Source organism: Callithrix jacchus, chromosome 22, assembly GCF_049354715.1.
Source record: "Callithrix jacchus isolate 240 chromosome 22, calJac240_pri, whole genome shotgun sequence".
NCBI lineage: Eukaryota > Metazoa > Chordata > Mammalia > Primates > Cebidae > Callithrix > Callithrix jacchus.
Genome location: NC_133523.1, coordinates 18,120,097 through 18,142,422, shown reverse-complemented (window position 1 = coordinate 18,142,422; position 22,326 = coordinate 18,120,097). Strand labels below are relative to the sequence as shown.

Below are 22,326 nucleotides of genomic sequence, written 5' to 3'. Positions count from 1 at the left end.
GGTGGGGGCACTCATCTTGTCAGAGCCTCAGTTTTCTCACCTGCAAACACCCCGGGGAGGCCTGTCCCGGGTAGAGCCAGGCAGACCCAGCCTGGAGGCCAGGGTCAGCACAAGGCAATGCAAGGGTCCTGTCACCATCCATGGGACATACTCTGGAGCTGACTAATCTGCAGCCTCCTTAAAGAGCCGATTTCACAAATAAGCAGTCACAGCACAAGGTCCTGCCCAAATGTGCCCCCTCATGCAATCAGACTGAAAGGAAAGAAAGTGACAGCTGCTTCGTGCTCCTGGAGCCAGAGCAAGCCGTCCACACGTGTGTCGCACTGGTGAGGTCCAGCCAGGGCACCCAGGCACAGGCTTGAAACAAGCATCTCCTCAAGGCCAGGAAAGTCCTGGTATGCTTCTTCTCACAGGCCCAGAGCAGCTCTGTGTTCCCTCCCTCATCTCTCTTTCCACTACCAGGTGCCATGGCTGACCCCCACATGACCAGGCTGAGGTGGAGAGATCCGAAATCTCAAGGGCACAGGCTTCCAAACTCACCTCCACCTGACGGCAGCCCGTCCAGCATCCCAGCCAGCACCTACCACCTACCCCACACCAATTGTGCAGTCCCTGTTGCCCCCAGCAGGCTTGTCCACTCCTGCCCCACTCCTGCTCAGCTGCCCCTCAGCTACTCCATGGAATGGAGCCCAGGTGGAGGTTGAATATGGAAGTTGTGGCCTCACTACTCTAGGGGGAGGTGAGGAATGCTACGGTGTCCCTCTCAGTCCTGAAGTTCTATGGTCTCTGTCCTTCTTCCTCTGAGGTGCCCTGCCCATAAGCACCATCTGACTAGCTCACTTACTAACAATCTGTCCTGCCTCCCATGAGACGGCAGATATGTCACCGCCTTCAAAATGTGGGTCCCCTCCTCTCCTTTCACTTCCCTACTGTGGGGAGGGCTGGGACATTTCTCTTTCAGCAATGCCTTAGACAGCAGGTATGTGCACTCCCAGGCCCAGGGCAGGGGGAGCCTGTCTAGGAGACAGAAGAGGGGAGACCAAGATCTTGGACATGTAGGGCCCCCCACTGGAGTTGCGGCAATTCTGTCCCTATAGGTGAAGCTTCCAATCTGGCCTGATACCTGTTGGGGATGAGATCCCCAGGTGGACAGGGAGAATGCACCTCTACCTCCAGAACACAGCACCCTTCCCTGTGACTCAAAGAAACCCCCAAGCTTCCCACTCTGCCCCTGTTCCAGCCAGGTGGGGCCCTTCCAGCACAGCCTCTGGCCTTGTAAGCCCTGGGCTCAGTTTCAGGAAGCCCGTCCGACCCCAAGACACTGCATGAGTTCCTGTGGCTCTCTGGCCCACAAGGACAAGGTGGAACTGACAGCCAGATCAGGGGTACGTGCCCATGTGGCCTCGCTTCGCTGTCACTGTTACAGGACCAGAGGCCGCCCAGAGGTTCTGAGAGATGCAGGGCGGAGCATGGCCTCAGATGCCCAGGAGGGCTGCTCCCTCCAGTCCCAGAGACCTCTCCTCTTGAGCCCCCCATTGTGACAGTGGTTCACAGTCCTCAGCAGAGGGCTGAGTGTACACTCAGCAGAGAGTACTTAGAGTGCACAGTAGCTCACTATGAAGCCTAAGGCCTGGAACTCCACCAACCCCAGGCCTAGCACTGATAGCCGGCCTCACGGTGCCCGCCTGCCCTGTGCTGGTGCCTCCCAGAGGCGGGCCACTGTGGGGCGGAGCCCTGCGGCACCCCACCCCCACTCCAGGAAGGACAAGCACAGCTGGAGGGGGCGGGGCCAGCCCTGTGAGCACAGGGGGCTCCCTCGGCGAGAACCTTCTCCACTGCCAAAACCACTGCAGGGCCTGTAACCGGCCAATCCTCGGCCACCACAGGACTCTTGCTCCAGGGGAGGGCAAGTGCCGGTAAAAGTGGCTCCTCCCTCCTCGAGGCAGGCAGAACCACTGCCCCCAGCACATCAGGGTGAGCACAGACCCAGGAACAAAGTTGTCAGGAAGAAGAAAGTGCGACAGACGACTCCCGCAGAGCAGCGTGGGGGTGCAACAGAACACTTCCTAAAAGTAGCTGAAGAGGCTAGGTCGTCCTGACTAGCAAATGAGGGTTCATTTTAAAATTCCCAGTGAGAGAGGAGAGCGAGAAGAAAGCAGCTCCGATGGCGGAAGTTCCAGGCCAGGGCTGTACGGAGCTGCCGTTGCCCGGAAAGCAGACCCTGTCCTGGAGGCCGAGATCTTCTTCGGGCTGCTGCAGGCAGAGACGGATCCCAACAGTGCGCCCATTTGAAAGAGGAGAGCACTGAGGCTGCCAGGGCTGCCTAAGACACAAAGTTGAAAGTCAGCCTCACCCTCCTCCCACTCTCTCCAAACACCCAGGCTGGGCTGAAGGCCAGCACAGATGAGCAGCACCAGCAAGGCTGAGTGGGCATCAGTCTCCTCTGACACGTCGTCTACACGCTGGGCTGCCAGGTGGTCGGGGCGCAGCCCAGCTCTTCCTCAACTAGAGGCCAAAAAGGGCAGGTTCCAGAGACACTGGAGACCCCACACAGGCACAGCACAGCTCTGACCAGCAGCATCTCCATAGGCTTTAGGAAAGATACAAATGCTGCTTGATTTTCATAAAGCATCATCATCCAACTGGCCTCAGACCCTCAGGCAGAAAACATGTTCTAGAACAATTCCAAAAGGCTGAATGATGCTGTGGCAAGAACCAGAACTCTTAAAGAAGACTCGGGACAAACAGAAGGCACCCAGCACACTTCTGGCGCACCAGGCCAGTAAGCATCTCTTGATAATTAAAAAAGAAATTAAGCACATAGACACAAATCCTAAAGCCAAACCCTTGAGGTCGCACTGCTAATACTACTCTACCCTAAAATGCCACCTACAGCACCCGTCACTCACATATGCGTAGTAACCCTTATTTCAGACAGGAAGAAAGTGTGGCTTCGCAGTAAATGGGTTAAAGCACTGGCAGGAGAGGCAGGGCTGATACTCTGAACAGCAGGTTTAAGGTTTCTTCCTGCCTCCTCAACCAACAGCAGCTCACTGAGCCTCCACTGCGGGCTGCAGACCCAGTGGTGAACAAGATGGAAGGAACACCATCCGCCCCCATGCTGGGAAAGGAGTGAAATGGCAGAGGGTGTTGTGACAGCGCGATGGGGACACGAGGCAGAGCACAGGGCAGTCAGAGCACACAGAGGGATGGTCTGGGCGGCACCGGAAGCCAGCCCTGAAGGAGACTTGCCCCAAGCGGAGCCTGGCGCTGGGGGAAGCACAGGCCCAGGCCAGAGGGGAGGAATCAGCTTGCTCTAAAGATCACCGGGCTGGAGGACCGCAGGGCAGGGGAGCAGTTCCTATGGTGGCTACACTGGGGAAGGGACAGAGCAGAGGGAGACAGCGGCACTCCAGAGGGGGTTGCTTTGTTTTGCTCGTTTTTGCTTGAGCCACTGGAATGGTGGGGCTGGCTTTTCTGAGATGGGGAAGAGCCGATTTGAGGAAGGAGGGTTGTGCTACAGTTTGGATGTGCTGAGTGCAAGGCACTGAGGAAACCCACGGAGATGCTGAGGAGCAGAGCCCTGTACCTGGGGGCAGCCACTGTCCTCAGGAGGCACAGGGCACCTTGGGGAACCTCTTCCTGTCAGGAAGGAATAAGGGCCCATGAAGCAACCAGTGCTGAGTCAGACGACACCTATGGGGTCCAGGTGACAGCCTCGCTAGCTGTGGGCTGTACCCAACACTCCAGACACACAGGCCCTGCAGGCATGCGGCTGCAATAAGCCTGCGCCCGGGTGCCCACCTCCGGAGTGCCCCGTGACCCTGCCCTTCACACAAATAGATGCACAGCACAGATGGGCCTCTGGACCCACAACCCCTGTCCACTCTCCTCCGCGCAGCAAAGCCTGAGAAAGCTCCCAAAGCCACATCCTGGATCTGCACCCCTTCAGTGGCTTCCCCAATTCTTGAGAGTCAAACCAGGGTACCTCATTGTGGCCCAGAACTACCTGCGGAGGGGGTCAGGGAGAGACTGGGTAGGCCAAGTTTTGCGTTGGCAGCGCCTGCCTGACAAACGCACATCTTCCCAGGCAGAACAGACACCTCCATCTGCTCAGAACCGCGGCCCGAGCCACTTCCTGACGCACATCTCTGAGTAACAGAGTGACTGGGACTCGTTCCGGAAGGAAGCCACATCAGAAACAGCAGCTCTGAACTTCTCAATGTCAAACTTTGTTAAGGCCAAGTGTGAGAGATACAACTTAACTTGGGAAATAGAAAGGTGTTTCTAGAAGTGAGCTTCTACAACTAGACAAAGTAGGGAACCAACATGCCGGTTGGCCAGGGGAGAGGCCTGTCAATCAATCTCTGGGCCTCAGTTTCCCCATCCCTTCACAGACAAGGCTATGTGAAGAAAGATGGAAATAACTTGTGGGAGAAAAGTTGCAGAATAGTATAGCACCATTTGCATGGTGCAAAAAAGAAAAAAAAAAAGGTGCATGATCTATAGGAGAAAAAACTGAAAACAACTTTACTAAAATCAAAACTGAAAGGAACTGGACCAAAATCAGCAGCAGTCACCTCTGAAGAGTAGATTAAGAAACTTTCACTCACTATATAGTAAACATTTCTGTATTGCCTGAATTCCTTCTTTGAGCAGTGACTATGAATCAATCCTGTACTCAAAGCAAGGATTAAAAAAGCCAACTAGATAAAAACAGCCCCACCTGCTGAAGATGAGAATCAAAAGCACGAGTCTGAAGCCGGGCAGAGTGACACATGCCTATAGTCCCAGCTGCTCAGGAGATCAAGGCACAGGCATCACTTGAGCCCAGGAGTATCTGGCCAGCCTGGGCAACATAGTGAGACCTCGTTTCTTAAACAAAAAAGTAAAGATGGAAAGTAACAAAGGTCGGGTGTGGTGGTTCACACCTATAATCCCAGCACTATGGGAGGCCAAGGCAGGTGGATCACCTGAGGTCAGGAATTCGAGACCAGCCTGGCAAATACAAAAATTAGATGGGCACAGTGGCACACGCCTGTAATTCCAGCTACTCGGGAGCTGAGGCAGGAAAATCACTTGAACCCCCCCGCCCCCGGGAGGCAGAGGTTGCAGTGAGCCGAGATCACATCATTGTACTCCAGCCTGGGCAACGGGAGCAAAACTGTCTCCAAAAAAAAAAAAAAAAAAAAAAGGGAAAAGCAAAGAAACTAACAAAGAAAGACAGTACCGCATCCAGGCGAGGAGGAAGGAGGCTTCCCAGGGTGAGAAGCTCTGGAGAGAAAGAGGGTGGAGGCAAGAGGCCAGCTCCTACAACATACCAACACACAGGACCAAGGACACAAGATGGACACAAAAGCTTCAGTGGGCTGAGAGGACATCACTGCCCCTTCTTCCACGGTGTTTACTGAAGATGTCCACACAGTTAAAAATCATCTACCTTCTGTGCCACGTGCTAGAGACTCAAATTCTAAGCAGTCAACCCAAACCCCTCAGTTCATCCCCACAGCCTGCCTTCTCTACGGGCCACAAGCCTCCGTTGGCCACCACAGTGACCACCAAACCACAGCATACCTTACCAGGACTCTGATGAGGGCCTCGGCAACAATCTCTACGCCACTCGGGAGCTTCATCTCTCTCCACTAACTTAATGTTAAGCTCTTCAATGGCAGAAACTTCTTTTTCCCATTCATCTTCATTTTCAGTGTAGAACAAAAAGTATGGGCTTGGTATGCACTGCTGAGTTACGCCTACGTTTCTGTAAATAAGCCTCATGAAGCATGTGATTCCCAGGGTTGCCCTACAGGGCAAAGAAGACCAAACAAGTAAAGTGTTTTCATTAAAAACTCCAAGACATGGGGAACGAGATGGCATCTCCCAGACTGAGGCCAGGGCAGGAAAAGGAATCAAGTGACATGTTCCAGGCAGAGGAACAGCATGCACCAAGCTGCTGAGCACAGAGGGTCTCAGGCCAAGGAAGGGAAGGCTGTGGTAAGTCCTGAACTATAGGCTTTCTAAAAAGGAGAACAGACGTCTACCACTCAGGGGCTGAAGTTGGGTTCTTAACCCTTGGTGGTCTGAAAAGTAAAGATACACCAGGGATACAAGCATCTTCTCTCGCACGTTATCAGGACGGACCCTGGCCCAGCCATCTGGCTAGGAGCTCCCTGTTCCTTCAAAGACCCCAGACTGAGAGATCAACTCCCTGCAGTGGTCCTAGGATGAGACCAGCAGTGGGGAGGTGCACACTGGCTGGGGCCAAAGGCCTCTCACTGAGAGCCTCCATGAGTTGGAGACAGGCATGTGTCTGTCACCCAACAAGGCACAGGCAACTGGAAGTCTGGCTGAAAGTCCAGGCTAGGTCTGATTTCAGGCCACCATTCCTCTGTCTAGGTCGCCATGCTGATGAGCCTTCCACTGTATGCTCCAAAGGGCCTTTTGTTAATCATGTTTGAATTGTTTTCACCTGGAGTGAAAGGCACAGGTGGGGCTCAAGGGAGAGCTACACATGTGAGGAGGAGGATAGAACAGCCATCCTCAGATGTCTCCAGGCAACACTGAATCTAGACTTGCCTTGCCCAGGGCTATGGAAGAAGCCCTGGGAGGCCCCTGGGAAGAATCTGCAGCCAGAAGGTGTGAGACCTCAGAATGTCCCAACCATTCACCAGGTAACAGGCTCTGCGACAGCAGGTACAACACCTTGTCAATGTCCATGGGGTAGCCCCAGCACTGGAAGAGTATCAGTCACTGAGTAGGTATGCTGTACACGCTGGATGCCTGGGTAGAGGTATCACGGATAGGAGTGCTCAATCCCGGACATAAAACGGTATAGTAAGGCCGGGCACAGTGGCTCATGCCTGTAATCCCAACACTTGGGAGGCCGAGGCGGGTGGGTCACAAGGTCAGGAGTCCAAGACCAGCCTGACCAACATGCTGAAACCCCGTCTCTACTAAAAATACAAAAATTAGCCAGGCATGGTGGTGCTCACCTGTAATCCTAGCTACTCAGGAGGCTAAGGCAGGAGAATCGCTTGAACCTGGGAGGCGGAGGTTGCAGTTAGTCAAGATCACGCCACTGCATTCCAGCCTGGGTGACAGAGCAACACTCTGTCTCAAAAAAAACAAAAGGGGGGTGTATAGCATTAGCATAAAACCTATGTATGTCACTCCATATGCTTTAGTAAGTCACCTCTAGATTACTGATAATATCCCATAAAATGTAAAAGCTACATAAATAGCTGTTATGTTATAGTTTTATTTGTACTATTTTATGTTGCTGTATTGTTGTTTTTTTAATTTTTTTCTTCCAAAATTTTTCTTTTTTTTAGAGACAGAGTCTTGCTCTGTAGCCCAGGCTGGAGTGCAGTGGTGTGATCCTGGCTCACTGCAACCTCCCAGGTTCAAGCAATTCTCCTGCCTCAGCCTCCCATGTAACTGGGACTACAGGTGTGCACCACCACACCCAGCTAATTTTTTGTATTTTAGTACAGACAGGGTTTCATCGTTATTGCCCAGGCTGGTCTCGAACTCCTGAGTTCAGGTAATCCACCCACCTCAGCCTCCCAAAGTGCTAGGATTACAGGCATGAGCCATTGCACCTGGCCTCAAAAAAAAAATGTGTTTTAAGAGACAGGGTCCTATTGTGTTGCAGGCTGGTCTCAAGCTCCTGGGCTCAAGAGATCCTCCTGCCTCAGCCTCCTAAGTAGCTAAGATTACAGACACATACCACCATGCCTGGCTTACCCCAAATATTTTCAATCCACGGTTGGTAGAACTTAAAGACGCAAAACACTAGGATATGGAGGGCCAACTGTACATACCTGAGTGGGCATGGCTGTAAATTACACTTTATTATTTACTAAGGCGGACCACCACCTTGGGGGCCCATTTTCCAATCCCTAGCCTAGTATTTCTCCTGAACAAAACCACACACAGGAACATTGCAACATGTGTTACACTTCAACAGTCCCCTACTCATCAATCATGTTGGAACAAATCGCTTTTCCAAAACAAGTCTTATAGCAGAATGGACTACAGAGAAAAGTCGTTTTCAAAAATAACTCTTAAGGTGGGTGGCACTTGGCACAGTGGCTTACACCTATAATCCCAACTTTTTGGGAGGCCTAGGAGTGAGGATCACTAGAATCTAGGAATTCAAGATCAACCTGGGCAACAAAGGGAGATTTCATTTCCAATAATTTTTCTTTTTTTTGAGACACGGTCTCACTCTGTCACCCAGGCTGGAGGTAATGTCTTGATCTCAGCTGACTGCAACCTTCTCCTCCCAGGTTCAAGCGATCTTCCCACCTCAGGCTCCCGAGTAACTAGGACCACAGGTGGGTGCTAACACATCCAGCTAATTTTTTGTATTTTTAGTACAGATGTGGTTTTGCCAGGTTGCCCAGGCTGGTCTCCAACTCCTGAGCTCAGGTGATCCAGCCACCTCAGCCTCCCAAAGTGCTGGGATTACAGGTGTGAGCCACTGCACTTGGCCTTCTGATAATTTTTTTTTTTTTTTGAGATGGAGTTTCGCTGTTGTTACCTAGACCGGAGTGCAATGGCACGATCTCGGCTAACTGCAACATCCGCCTTCTGGGATCAAGCAATTCTCCTGCCTCAGCCTCCCGAGCAGCTGGGACTACAGGTGCGCACCACCATGCCCAGCTAATTTTTGTATTTTTAGTAGAGACGGGGTTTCACCTTGTTGACCAGGATGGTCTCGATCTCTTCATCTTGTAATCCACCCGCCTCAGCCTCCCAAAGTGCTGGGATTATAGGTGTGAGCCACTGCACCCAGCCTGATAAAAATTAAAAAAAAAAAAAAAAAAAAAACAAAAACCCAGTTGTGGTGGTGAACACCTCCAGCTATGCAGGAGGCTGAAGGAAAGGACTGCTTCAGTCCAGGAGGCCAAGGCTGCAATGAGTTGTGATTGTGCCACTGCACTCCAGCCTGGGTAACGGAGCAAGATCTTGTATGTGGTGGGGACGGTGGACAGATTCGAACGTGTAAATTCAATCCAAAGCACTCAAGGTTAACTCTTGACAAGTCAGAAGGAAATTTAAGTTTCAAAAAGTGCTATGTGGCCAGGCGCGGTGGCTCACGCCTGTAATCCCAGCACTTTGGGAAGCTGAGTTGGGCAGATCATCTGAGGTTGGGAGTTTGAGACCAGCCGGACCAACATAGAGAAACCCCATCTCTACTAAAAATACAAAAAAATTAGCCAGGCTAATTTTGGCTGCACCTGCCAATACATGGTGGCACCTGCCTGTAATCCCAGGTACTCGAGAAGCTACGGTAGAAGAATTGCCTGAACCCAGGAGGCAGAGGTTGCGGTAAGCCGAGGATCATGCCGTTGCACTCCAGCCTGGGCAACAAGAGTAAAACTCCATCTCAAAAAAAAAAAAAAAAAAAAGTGCTATGTGCAGACAAGACAGCTTGCTGCTACAAGTCAATTTTATACTGTCCTAAAAGCCCACACTTAGCACACTCAAGATAAATAGGTCCCTGTTAGAAGGAAATCATGTGCTATAAACTCAATTGCTGCAGTGGATAAAACTTTAACCCAGTTACAGAAACAAGCACTCCCTAAGCACAGATGCCTGAGAATCACACCAAAGCCCTAAAGAAAAGCACAGGGCTGAGAAGAACCCGAGGGGCACAAGCCCAGCCTCGGGGCTCAGGAGAGGCCTCACTGTGGAGGGGAGGTTTCACCCACAGTGCAAGCACAAGGTATGAGACAAACACACCACTGAGGCTGACTGCTGGAGGAATGGGGGCTCCAGGGATGCCCTGTGGCAGGAAGGGAGTCACAGGGCATGGGCTCCTCAGGTGACCAGGACTGCCTGTCACCTTTGAGAACTGAGGGAGAGCGAGGTCGTCTGTGCCAGGGAAACCCTGAGGATGCATTACCACATCGCCTCTCCCAGCCAGTGCTCTGCCCTACACATGACTGTTCCATGCCGGGGCAGGATCTAGACAGGCAGGTAACCTACACCATGTCCTGTTCCACAGAATGAATCAAGGTCCCAAAACAAAGTTACTGTGGATGGCTAAAGGTCTGTGTGTGGTACATTTTGCCTGTGGCTTCAGCTCCACAGGCCAACACTATCGCAGGGGTTCAGCAGAACACCAGGACCTGCCCTGCCCACTGCCACTCGCTGCCTTGGTCCTTCAATTCTGCACATCACTTCACCCCTGAGCCTGGTGGTGATCTATGTCTCATTCAGCTCACACTGGGGCTCGCTGGACTTGGGGGCTGACATGGATTCTCTAAGCCTCTGCCTGGTTAAGAGAGTATGTTCAACAGGTAGACAACCACGTTACAAAAACAGGAGATGAAACTAACACATTCTTCTGTCCTACTGAAGGTGCCAACTCACTCCTGCAAAGGCTTCCCACAAGATGGGCAGTCTCCCCGTCAGCCTCTGACAGCCACAGCAAGGCTCTCAGTGCCTGAGCAAGGACTCCTTGGACCCACCTGGGCTGTGGGCTCCAGGAAAGCCAAGGTCAGCAAGAAGACTAGGAAGGGAACGAGGAACACACAGCACCCATGAAGTAAGAGCATCTGACCCTGTAGGAAAGCCAGCAGACAACAGACAAAGGAAACAGTGGGTCAGCAGACAGATACCTCCCTGCCCTGCAAAGCATACTAGTTGCACACAGAGCAATCTTGCTAACACACACATGTATTCTCACACTCATATGCACACACACACAGTTTTCATCCCCTCCTCCCACTACTGAGTCTTGCTCAATTATCTCAGAAACATCTTTCTGGCCAGGAGCAATGGCTCACACCTATAACTGCAGTACTTTGGGAGGACAAGGAGGGAGGCTTGCTTGAGTCCAGGGGTTCAAGGCTGCAATGATCACACCATTGGACTGCAGTTTGGACGACCCTGCCTCTAAAAGAAGAAAAAGTCTTTCTTCTGCATTTAATTCAAGCAAAAGAACAGTTCTGAAGAGCAATCAGCATCCATACAGCTACTGATCTACTCGTCTCAAGAATAATAAAAACCAAAAAGTACGGGTTTCAGACACAAGGGCCAGAATCACCAAGCTGTAGAGCAAGTGAAGGAGCCCAAAGCCCTGCTGAGTCTCACGTGCATTCCCACCAGCCTACTTCACTTCAACCCATACTACTTCCTTGGCCCCGTAATTTCTCACATAGCTGGAGCAGCATAACATCCTCAAATCAATGGCACTGCAACCTGGCTTGCTGGTTCTACTTCATGCCGAAACATGGTAACGTCAGCTTCTGAGAAGCCACAAGAAACCTGTTGACTGTTGCACATCTGGATGATGTGTGAACTCAGAAGGAAACTTCTGCAGCACGAGGAGCCTGATCAGTGCATGGGACGCCCCTCCTAATTCACAGTCCACCTGGCCCTGTGGGACAGGAACCAATGATGGGCTCCTCAACTTGGCCATGCCTGACGACAAAGATTCACCCTGTACCAGACACTGACCTCCCTGAGCACCTCCTCAGTGGAGGGCAGGCAGAGAAGCTCGGGTCCCAGCCATCACCGACCCAGTGAGGGCTGGGAGATGTGTGGGCAAATCACTATTTTGTTTCAAAGCAACACTGGAAGAGATGTCCAGCATGCTGGTCCGAACGAAGAGAAGAAGAATCTTGAAATGCTTCATTTGAGCTGGGCCCCAAGGGTAGAGTCTGGATTTGTAGAGATGGAAGAGAGAGGAAATGGTAGGAGAAATGGTGATGTGATAGAAATATACAGCACAGTGAGAATCAGTCTCCAAGAAAAGTAAATAAAGCCGAAATAAAGAGATTCAAACTCTTTTGGTTCTATTTATTTATTTATTTTTGGTTTTGTTTTCTTTTTTATGTATATACCCAGAGAAGGTAGAAGAAACAGATTCAAACTTTTTATTTTTTATTTGGAGACAGAGTCTCATTCTGCCACCAGGCTGGAGTGCAGTGGTGCAATCTCAGCTCACTGCAATCTCTACCTCCTGGGTTCAAGCCATTCCCCTGCCTCAACTTCATGAGTATCTGGGACTACAGGCACGAACCACCATGCTCAGCTTTTTTTTTTTTTTTTTTTTTTTTTTTTTAAGTAGAGACGGGGTTTCACCATGTTGCACAGGATAGTCTTCATCTCCTGACCTCGTGATCTGCCCACCTCGGCCTCCCAAAGTGCTGGGATTATAGGCGTGAGCCATTGCACCCAGCTAAGTGACAAACTTTCAGTAAGTGTCCTTTTTCCCTTTCTTTTATTATTATTTTTTTATTTTTTATTTTTTGAGACAGTCTCACGCCGGAGTGCAGTGGCTTGATCTCAGCTCACTGCAACCTCTGCCTCCCAGGTTCAAGCGATTCCCTGCCTCAGCCTCTTGAGTAGGTGGGATTACAGGTACATGCCACCACACCCAGCTAATTTTTGTATTTGCAGTAGAGACAGGTTTCACCATGTCAACCAGGCTGGTCTTAAACTCCTGACTTTGTGATCCACCCACCTCAGCCTCCCAAAGTGCTGGAATTACAGGCATGAACTACCCAGCTAAGTGTTTTGTTTTTTCTTTTCAATGCAATGAGATTGCTTAGTGGAAGAAAGCATCCCAGTACAGAAGCCACACTTGTATTCAGCTGAACACGATGAAGACAAAGCCCCTGCCATAATCCCCAGCACCTTTCGGTGGAGGGATCCTGACCCCCCCCCCTTAGCCTGTGGGAGTGAAGAGGCCTGAAATCTTTAATAAGGTCCTTGAAGACCGAGGAGGGGAAAGCTGTGAAAAGGCAGAGCACACTCCAAAAACACACAAGCACAGGTGCAATTCAAGTAAGTACCTCCCCCTCAGTCCACCAAATACATAAAGTTGAGAACTGGCGTGCCCTGGGAGCGGGGTGGGCAACAGCCTCCCAGGTGTTCCCTACCCAGCACTTCCTGGAAGACAGCTATTTACAAGTGCCATGCTCAGCTCTGACAGAGGGAGAGGGGCATCTACTGCCTCCTCCTAACAGGGCACATGTGACAACCCAGGTGTGCCCAAAGCTACGCTGCTGAATGGCAGGGTCCCTTCCCAGCGCTTCATCTGAAATGCTAATGACCCAGGACTATAAGCTGGTTCCCATCACCAAACAGTAGGCGGAGTCTGAGGCAGCAACCAGGACAGCCATCCCATCATCTCTAGTCCTCAGGGTCTAGAACTACCCAGAGATGCAGGTAATTAAGTATTAAAGGGGCTGGGAGCAGTGACTCATGCCTGTAATCCCAGCCCTTTAGGAGGCCATGGCAAGAGGATCCCTGAAGCCAGGAACTCAACATAAGCCTGGGCAATATCATAAGACCCCTGTCTACAAAAAAAGAGAGAACCTTTTAACATAATAAGATAAATAAATAATTGAAGGAAGGAAGTAAAAAGAAAAGGTACCTCCTCTGGCTTTCCCATTTACAAATAAACGCACCCTTACAATATCATGTGTTTCAGGTAGAGGACTCATAAATGGTGCCTCCAAAATAATTTTTTAAATTAATAAATTAAGTTTTTTAGACAGGGTTTCACTATTTTGCTCAGGATGGAGTGCGGTGGCGTGACCACAGCTCATTGTAGCTTTGATCTCCCGCGCTCAAGTGATTCTCCCACCTCAGCCTTCTGAGTACCTGGGATCACAGGTGGGCACCACCATACCCGGCTAATTTCTGTATATTTTTGTATAGTTTCAACCATGTTGCCCGGGCTGGATTTTTTTTTTTTTTTTTGACAGAGTTTCGCTCTTGTTGCCCAGGCTAGAGTGCAATGACACGATCTTGGCTCACTGCAACTCTGCCCCCGGAGTTCAAGGGATTATCCTGCCTCAGCCTCCCAAGTAGCTGGGATTACAGGCATGCACCACCACACCCAGCTAATTTTGTATCTTTAGTAGAGATGGGTTTTCTCCATGTTGGTCAGGCTGGTCCCGAACTCCCAACCTCAGGTGATCTGCCCACTTCAGCCTCCTAAAGTGCTGGGATTACACTACAGGTGTGAGCCACCATGCCCGGTAGATTTTTTTTTTTTTTTTTGGGTAATACATTTAACAAAGTAAACCTGGAGAGCAGAACATCACAGAAACATGCCCAGGAATATTATATATACCCAAGTAACCATCAACATTTTAAAATAAAAGCTTCCAGGCCTGGTGGCACATGTGCATGTAGTTCCAGCCACTAGGGAGGTCAGAGCAGGAGGAATGCTTGGGCCTAGGAGTTTGGAACCAGCCTGGACAACGGAGCAAAACCCTGTTTCTAAAAATAAATTACATCTAGATGGTCTGCAAATTCCTCAATGTAACTCCACAGTGGAGAGCAGCTCTGGTATCCTCTCACTCCAGCATCCTGCGCAGAGCAAAGCTGTTTTGGGCACAAGTTGTCTCTAGAAAATAGATCACTGCTTCCAATAACCAATAGCCCTCCCACAGTGTGCCCCACAACTCCGACTCACCACAGATATCGTGCAGGGCAAGCGTAGGACAGACAGGTCCCCAAACCCCATCCCCCCTCCCTGGTGTCATCTGGGGGGGAAAAAAACTGGAGAATTGTAGTTCCTAACCAGGGAAGATGGTGTAGGGATTATGCCGTCTTCCAGAGACACAGATGATTACCCGAAAACTCCCAAAACCAGAGAACGACGGTGTCCACACACAGGCCACAAGAAAGCCCCACAAGGGTCACAACTAGCTGCTGCTGTATATGGGCCCTGTGTCTCAGCTTGAGGGCCCTTCCACATAACATGAGATAAAAGCCTGTCCTCACTCCCAAGTTGTACCAGACCAACAGGAAAAAGCACACCTAAACTGATCAGAGGTTTATGGGGAGAAAGACAGGTGGCAAATAAGTGTCTTTAAAACTACACATAGGCAGAGGGTGGTGGCTCACACTTGTAATTCCAGCACTTTGCAAGGCTGAGGCCGGCAGATCGTTTGAGGTCAGGACTTCGAGACCAGCCTGGCAACATGGTGAAACCTCCCCCATCTCTACAAAAAAATTTTAAAAATTACCCAGCATGGTGGTGGGCGCCTATAATCCCAGCTACCCAGGAAGCTGAGGCAGGGGAATTGCTTGAACCCGGCAGGCAGAGATTGCAGTGAGCTGGGATAGCGCCACTACACTCCAGCGTGGGAGACAGACAGAAACTCCATCTCAAAAACAAAACAAAACAAAACTACCAATAGCTCCCTGAGCTTACATTGGAGATCAGGACTTGGTTTCTGTGTGTGGCATCTCAGAACTGCCCCCATCTGAGGCTGTGCTTAAAGTGGCCCCCACCTGCGCCACTGTTGGCCAGGGCTCGTGCCCAAGCCCAACCCTGCGGCCCCAGAGAGAGAAACAGATGCTGCCCAAGGAATACATGACATAGAAACAAAGGTGCCGCCTGTAACGGGAACCCGAGCAGTCTTAAATCTCCGCAGGTAAGCGGGGACCAGAGTCCCAGCTGTAGGACGTCACTGTGAGGGCTGGCCATGCTCCCCTCCTGTGGGAAGGGCCTTAGCTCTCTATCCCCTCCCAAATGCCTCCTGGGCCACAAGCCTATACGGCCTACGAAGGGTTACGCCTGCCATTTCCATGCCATCTGCTATGTGCCCATCGGGTGTCACATCACAAAATGGAAGGCCTTAACCCTTCCAGGGCTGCAGTCTCTCAGGGATGAGCCCGGCTGAGCCAGGCGAGCCAGGCCGAGCTGCGGCCCTGACCACCAGCTCCATTAAGGCCTGAGATTGGAAATGGCAAGGGAGGTCTGGCACAGAAAATTCCAAGGGCCAGAAAAGCCTTCTCAGTTCCTGGAAGAAAATGTCGAGAGGAAAGTGAGGACACCAAGATTCATCTCTTGCCATTTTCATCAGGGCACCCAGCAATGTGGTGACGCTGCGGCCTGGAGGCCCTGCCCAGGCGCCCTTCCTCAAGCTCCTCCCTGCAAGCATCCTGCAGCATCACAGAGCCAAAGGGAGGATCACAGCCAGCGGGGAAACCTACTTCTACGATGAAACAAACTTTCTGCTCTCAAGGCAGCCCCAGCCCACGGGTCTACCCACAAACAGTCTTTGCAGCACTTTCCTGCACAGCTGTAAGGGCTGGGACAGAAATCCTTCTTCTACCATCTACCTTGCAAATGGAACTCTTTTCCTCAGAAGTGGGAGGGGGCTGGGTACAGACACCTATACCAACAGTTGAGCTGAGCTATGCCATGAAGCGTATACACGGTGGGGGAGTGGGGTCTGTATCAGTGCTTCTTTGGTAAAACATGCTACTTAATAACATAGAAGCAAAGCCCTGGCCAGAAGATCCTGCTGGCCTCTCTGACCATACCCACCTCTGTGCCCGATCCCCTAATCCAACCCGACTCCTGTCCTGTTCTCTCAGCTGGAGCCACAGTGACATCCTGGCTCACTCCCACCTCAGGGCCTTTGCACCTCCACTCCCCCAGGTCTCAGCTGAGAATGCAAAGCGAGAAATGCCTTCTGTCCACACATGCCCCCCAGGGGTCTCTATCCCCTTTCCTGCCTCATCACCACTTGCCATGCCGTTTACTCACCTCTCTGTGGGCTTCCACCCCCTGGATACCAGGGACACCTATTTGACTAGCACTACCATCCAAGGGCACATGCAGGAACAATGCTTTACACGGAAAAGGCACTGGATACACATTTGTTAAACAGATGTGAAAAAGTACTTTCAGAACCCCCAACTACCACTGCCCCTCAACCTTCCTGGTTAAATAAGCCAAAATGTCTTCATGTCGATAGATAATGATTAAAACCACACAAAACCTGGTCAGGAACCGTGCAGTGGCTAACACCTATAATCCCAACACTTCTGGAGGCTGAGCCAGGAGGATCCTTGAGGCCAAGAGTTTGACACCAGCCTGGGCAACATAGTGAGACTATCTCTACTAAAAAAATAAAAACAAAGCAAAGGCCGGACGCAGTGGCTCATGCCTGTAATCCCAGCACTTTGGGAGGCCGAGACGGGTGGATCACGAGGTCAAGAGATCGAGACCATCCTGGTCAACATGGTGAAACCCCGTCTCTACTAAAAATACAAAAAATTAGCTGGGCATGGTGGCGCGTGCCCAGCTACTTAGGAGGGTGAGGCAGGAGAATTGCCTGAACCCAGAAGGCGGAGGTTTCGGTGAGCCAAGATTGCGCCATTGCACTCCAGCCTGGGTAACAAGAGCGAAACTCCGTCTCAAAAAAGAAGAAAACACAGGAAAAAAAGTCATGACTATGTTTAGCAAAGAGTCTTTTACATATGACGAGAGTCTAGTGTCCAGAACATATGAAGGATCCTTACAACTCAGCAACAAAAAGACAAGCAACACAATTAAAAAACAGGCAAAGGACCTGAACAGACATTTTGTGAACCCCTCTAGAGTCATTATAATACTAACAGGCTAATCTGACCCCAACAGCACAGAACTGGGTCCTCCAGTCAACACGTTCCTTTTGTACAGCAGGACCCCAAACAACCACACAGCCATTGGCCATCAGGGCAGGCAGCCTCTATGTCACCACCAACCACGCATCCCACAAGAGAACTGCAGGAGGCCGCAGCAACCGCACCATAGACACGGGGATTCAGAACCATCTCCCAGTGAAAGATCCGATGCCTGGGAGTATGAGAACGTGGGACACATACGGGAGAATTCACCAAGGAGGAGCCAAGGCAGAAATAGGAGGTGGCCTCAGAGGGCTAGAATCACAACAGCCACTACCAGCAGAGCCCCACCTCGGTCCCACACTACTTAAAATCCAAATAAAACTGCCATACTGGCTTTTTTTTTTTTATTATTATTTTAAGAGACAACATCTTGCTCTGTTGTCAAGGCTGGAGTGCAGTGCCACGGTCACGGCTCAGTGCAGCCTCGACTTCCACAGCTCAAGCAATTCTCTCACCTCAACTTCCTGAGTAGCTGGGACTAAAGGTACGCACCACCACACCTGGTTAATTTTTGCATTTTTCTTGTAGAGATAAGGTCTCACCATGCTGCCCGGGGTGGTCTCAAACTCCTGGGCTCAAGAGATTCACCTGCCTTGGCCTCTGAAAGTGCCAGGACCAACAGCTATGACACACGGTGGTTTTACACTAACACACAATTGAGTAAGTGCCACAGGCCTCAATGTCACAAGGTGTTTTACTCACTTATTAGTCCCAACACCTGCGTAAGTTTCTACTCAGGGATCAGGGACACCGCTGGGGTGCTCCTGCTGGGAGCAGCCTCAGCAGCCCCAAGGAGAACACTGGAGTAGGGGGCACAGCAGACACAGCATAGTCCTGAGAGAGGCAGGGTTGAGGTCCCTCACACACTGTTCACTGGATCCCTAGATCACAACTCTTAAGCACTACTGTTCACAAAACAAAGTCATGTGCAAGTCCAGCTAACCACCTACTCTCTCCACTTGAGATGGGCTGCGACTGCTGTGGAGGGACAATACCAGTGGGGAGGGGAGAATGGTTTTCATCAGTCAGGGTACCGCAGTGGTGGTCGGATGTGCCCTGGGTACTGAGCGGGGAGGGGACAGGAAGGAGTCCCAGAAGTTCATGGTGCAGAAGCTGCCCTCAGCTATTGGGCAAAAGCCAGACAGCCTGATTCACCCCTAAGGGACTCAGCTTCCTCCCCTGTAAAATGGGAACAGCACCCACTTTATTGCTAACACTTCCTGAGAGCTCCAGAAGGGTAACTTCGAGTACCGTTATGACAAAAAATCAAGAGTGTGTAAGAAGCTGTCTGATGAGCTGACAGGCCACAGTCCCTTACAGCAATTCCAGTCTCTGCTCAAGGTTTTCTGCTTGAATTTAAACTACTCCCACGTGGCCTCCACCTCAGGTTTTATAAACAGGCGTTTCTCCTGTTCTAGATGATGCAGTCATGAAGCTCCCTGAGAGAGTACCTGGGCCAAACCCAATTTTCCCTTTTCATTAAGGAAAATTTCAAATCCACCCATAGAAGTAGAGAATGGCGTGATTAACTGCAGGTACTTAGTCACTCAAGTCCATGGCCATCGGGGGACCACCCTTGTGTCTTCCACACACTGCTCCTTTCTCCCACTTTCCCCCTCTAGCTTCCAGGAAGCAAATCCTATGAAACATGCACTTGTGCTGAAGGGTTCAGTATCTCTACATGACAAGCATGACCACAATACCGTGATCTCACCTTTGACAATTTCACAATCATCCCTTCACCTGGTTGAAATCCGTAGGTCCCCTTACTGACAATCATATACTCAAGAAGTCAGGATGCTTGTCCTGTTTCCCACTGTTGGTTTTGCAAATGGTGTCCCTGTGGCATAAGTCCACATGCCCCCAATTTTTCGTAAACTAGACCTTGAGGCGTGATGGGCATGCATTCCTGTAGAAGCACGGGACACCCTCCTTGGGGCCTAGCAGCCAGGGAGAATCACTGTCTGGACCTCAGTCTGGAAACCCTCCCCCCCCATTCACTAGGTGCCTGCAATAAACTTAAAGTTTTGTCATTTCGGCTGGGCGTGGTGGCTCACGCCTATAATCCCAGCACTTTCGGAGGCTGAGGCGGGTGGATCACGAGGTCAAGAGATCAAGACCATCCTGGTCAACAAGGTGAAACCCCATCTCTACTAAAAATACAAAAATTAGCTGGGCATGGTGGTGCATGCCTATAGTCCCAGCTACTCGGGAGGCTGAGGCAGGAGAATTGCTTGAACCCAGGAGGCGGAGGTTGCGGTGAGCTGAGATCGTGCCATTGCACTCCAGTCTGGGTAACAATAGTGAAACTCCATCTCAAAAAAAAAAAAAAAAAGTTTTGTCATTTCATAATAATTTGCTAAAATATATCAACAGCTGTGCTGCCCATTAGCCACATGTGGCTACTTAAATAGACAAAATTAAACTAGGCATCCTCAGTCATGCTATGTCAAGTGCCACGCAGGGTAGCAGGTATAGAGCATCCCTGTCATCCTAGGAAGTTCTGTGGGCCAGCACTGCCCTGCAAGGGAACCTTGCCCTCCCTCACCCACGGTTTCCTTCCTGGAGCATGCAGCCCACAGAGAAGACGCAGGAAAAAATGCCTGCTGCTTTCCCTCTATCCATTTTCAAAACAAGCTGGCTCCCTAACACCTACCAAAGGGGATTGTTGAGTTTCTTTCTTGTCCTTTAAGCACCAAAATAAACTGTGGGGGGTTTTTGCTTGTGTTCAGCTGGGGGTCCCGCTACATTGCCCAGGCTGGACTCAAACTCCTGAGCTCAAGTGATCTTATGGCCTTGGCCTCTGGAACAGCTAGGATGGCAGGTGCACATAACCACAGCCAGCTTAAACCCTTGAGGTTTTTTTTTTTCCTTTTTTTGAGACAGGGTCTTAATCTGTCACCCAGACTGGAGTGCAGTGGGGCAATCTTGGCTCACTGCAACCTCTGCCTCCCAGGTTCAAGCAATTCTCCTGCCTCAGCCTCCTGAGTAGCTGGGATTACAGACACGAATCACTATCGCCCAGCTAATTTTTATACTTTTAGTAGAGACGGGGTTTCTCCACGTTGGCCAGGCTGGTCATGAACTCCTAACCTCAAATGATCCACCTGCCTCACCCTCCCAAAGTGCTGGGATTACAGGTGTGAACAACCTTGCCTGGCCAGCCCCTTGGATTTTTAACACACCTAACTCAGGGGTTCCTTGTTCTTGTTCACTCTCACTTGTCCCATCCATGCCAGTGGGGCCCCGTGGGTCCTTCTGATACAACCCCAGTAGCGCCTTGCACAATTACCATGTTCCCAGTGCAGAATCAGAATTAAGCGTTTTACTTAAAATACTTCAGGTCTCGGCCAGGTGCAGTGGCTCACGCCTGCAATCCCAGCACTTTGGGAGGCTGAGGTGGGAGGATCACTTGAGCTCAAGAGTTCAAGACCAGTCTGGGGAACATAATGAAACCCTGTATCTACAACACAAATTTAAAAATTAGCCGGGCATGGTAGTGTACCTATAGTCCCAGCTACTTGGGAGGCTGAGATAGACAGATTGCTGTGGCTACAGGGAGCTATGTTCACGCCACTGCACTCCAGCCTAGGTAGCAGAGCAAGACCCTGCCTCAAAAAAACAAACAAACAAACAAACAAAAACCTATTGCTTTGGGTTTTATATTTGCATTTTTCTTTTGTGCAGAAAATTTTGGTTCTTAATGACATTAATGACTTGTTTTCTCTTACAATACACAACAGGAATAATACTAATATTGTGACCCTGAAACCAAAACGAGGATTCCAAAAAAAGTTTAAGATTTTAGGAAATGTGTTTGCTCTTATTGTGTATCTCACTGAAACACTTACAGTCAAAATACTATGTTTTACAGTTATCAGAAATAAGCCCTGAGAGGTTAAGTCACCAATGTGCGTCACAATTGAAATGCATCTAGATTCACTCATTTTTATCTTTGATTTTTGGCGATTGCTTCCCCTCCACTGGCTCCACGGGGCTTTTGTTTTATAATTGTGATGCACATACATGATGCCACAAAGAAAGAACACGTGAAGTCTCCTCCCAGTGCCCTCTTCCATCCCTTCTCTTAGAGGCAACCATGCGGTTCCTTTATGGTTTATAAAAATAAAAGGAACAAATCCCCCCAACTTTCCTTAGGTAAGTGACAGCACACTCGTCTCTTCTTCATTTACATTGTTCTTTTTTCTGCGTGTCATTTCACCTCAGAAATCCTGTCACCACCACAAATGAAATCACTACCGACTCCTCCCTTCACTCAGGGGCTCAGGCACCACCCTATAGGAAGATCCACCATCAGGAGTCGCCCAGCCCAACTACTGACATATCTAAGTTATTCCCAGCTTTGTCTGTCTCTGAGTGTTGTAATAAACACAATCCTTGTCACAATCCTTCCTTATTTCTAACTATGTTTGGGATACATTTCCAGAAATGGATCTGCTGGAGCGAAGAATAAACACGTCTTTTTTTTTTTTTTTGAGACAAAGTCTGAACTTTGTCACCCATGCCGGAGTGCAGAGAAGTGATCTTGGCTCACTACAACCTCTGCCTCCCAGGTTCAAGCAATTCTCCTGCCTCAGCCTCCCAAGTAACTGGGATTATAAGTGTGCACCACCACATACAGCTAATCTTGTGTTTTTAGTAGAGATGGGGTTTCACCATGTTGCCCAGGCTGGTCTCGAACTCCTGACCACAAATGAGCCACCCACCTCAGCCTCCCAAAGTGCTAGGATTACAGGCATGAGCCACTACACCTGGCCACCCATTCTTTTGCTAGACGTTGCAAATACCCGAGAAGAGCTGTGAATCCCAAAAGCAACTACCACCGCACTATCTGATTCCCACCACTAGAACAGTGTCTACTGCAGGTGT

At 50.3% G+C, this 22,326-nt stretch overlaps 1 protein-coding gene across 29 annotated transcripts in view; it reads right to left on the bottom strand.

The window, feature by feature from the left end:
* The window catches only part of GATAD2A (GATA zinc finger domain containing 2A), a 118,389-nt gene that overhangs the window by 42,368 nt on the left and 53,695 nt on the right, over nt 1–22,326 (bottom strand). For 4 of the 29 annotated variants that reach the window (XM_054249946.2, XM_078361896.1, XM_078361887.1 and 1 more), the window contains exon 1: nt 5,580–5,738. The exons of the other annotated variants lie outside the window; for them this stretch is intronic. In XM_054249946.2, the coding sequence (XP_054105921.2) occupies nt 5,580–5,633 (54 nt within the window). In that variant the 5' untranslated portion in view covers nt 5,634–5,738. Of the gene's footprint in view, nt 1–5,579; nt 5,739–22,326 lie in introns of those variants that run through there. 29 annotated transcript variants of the gene reach the window in all.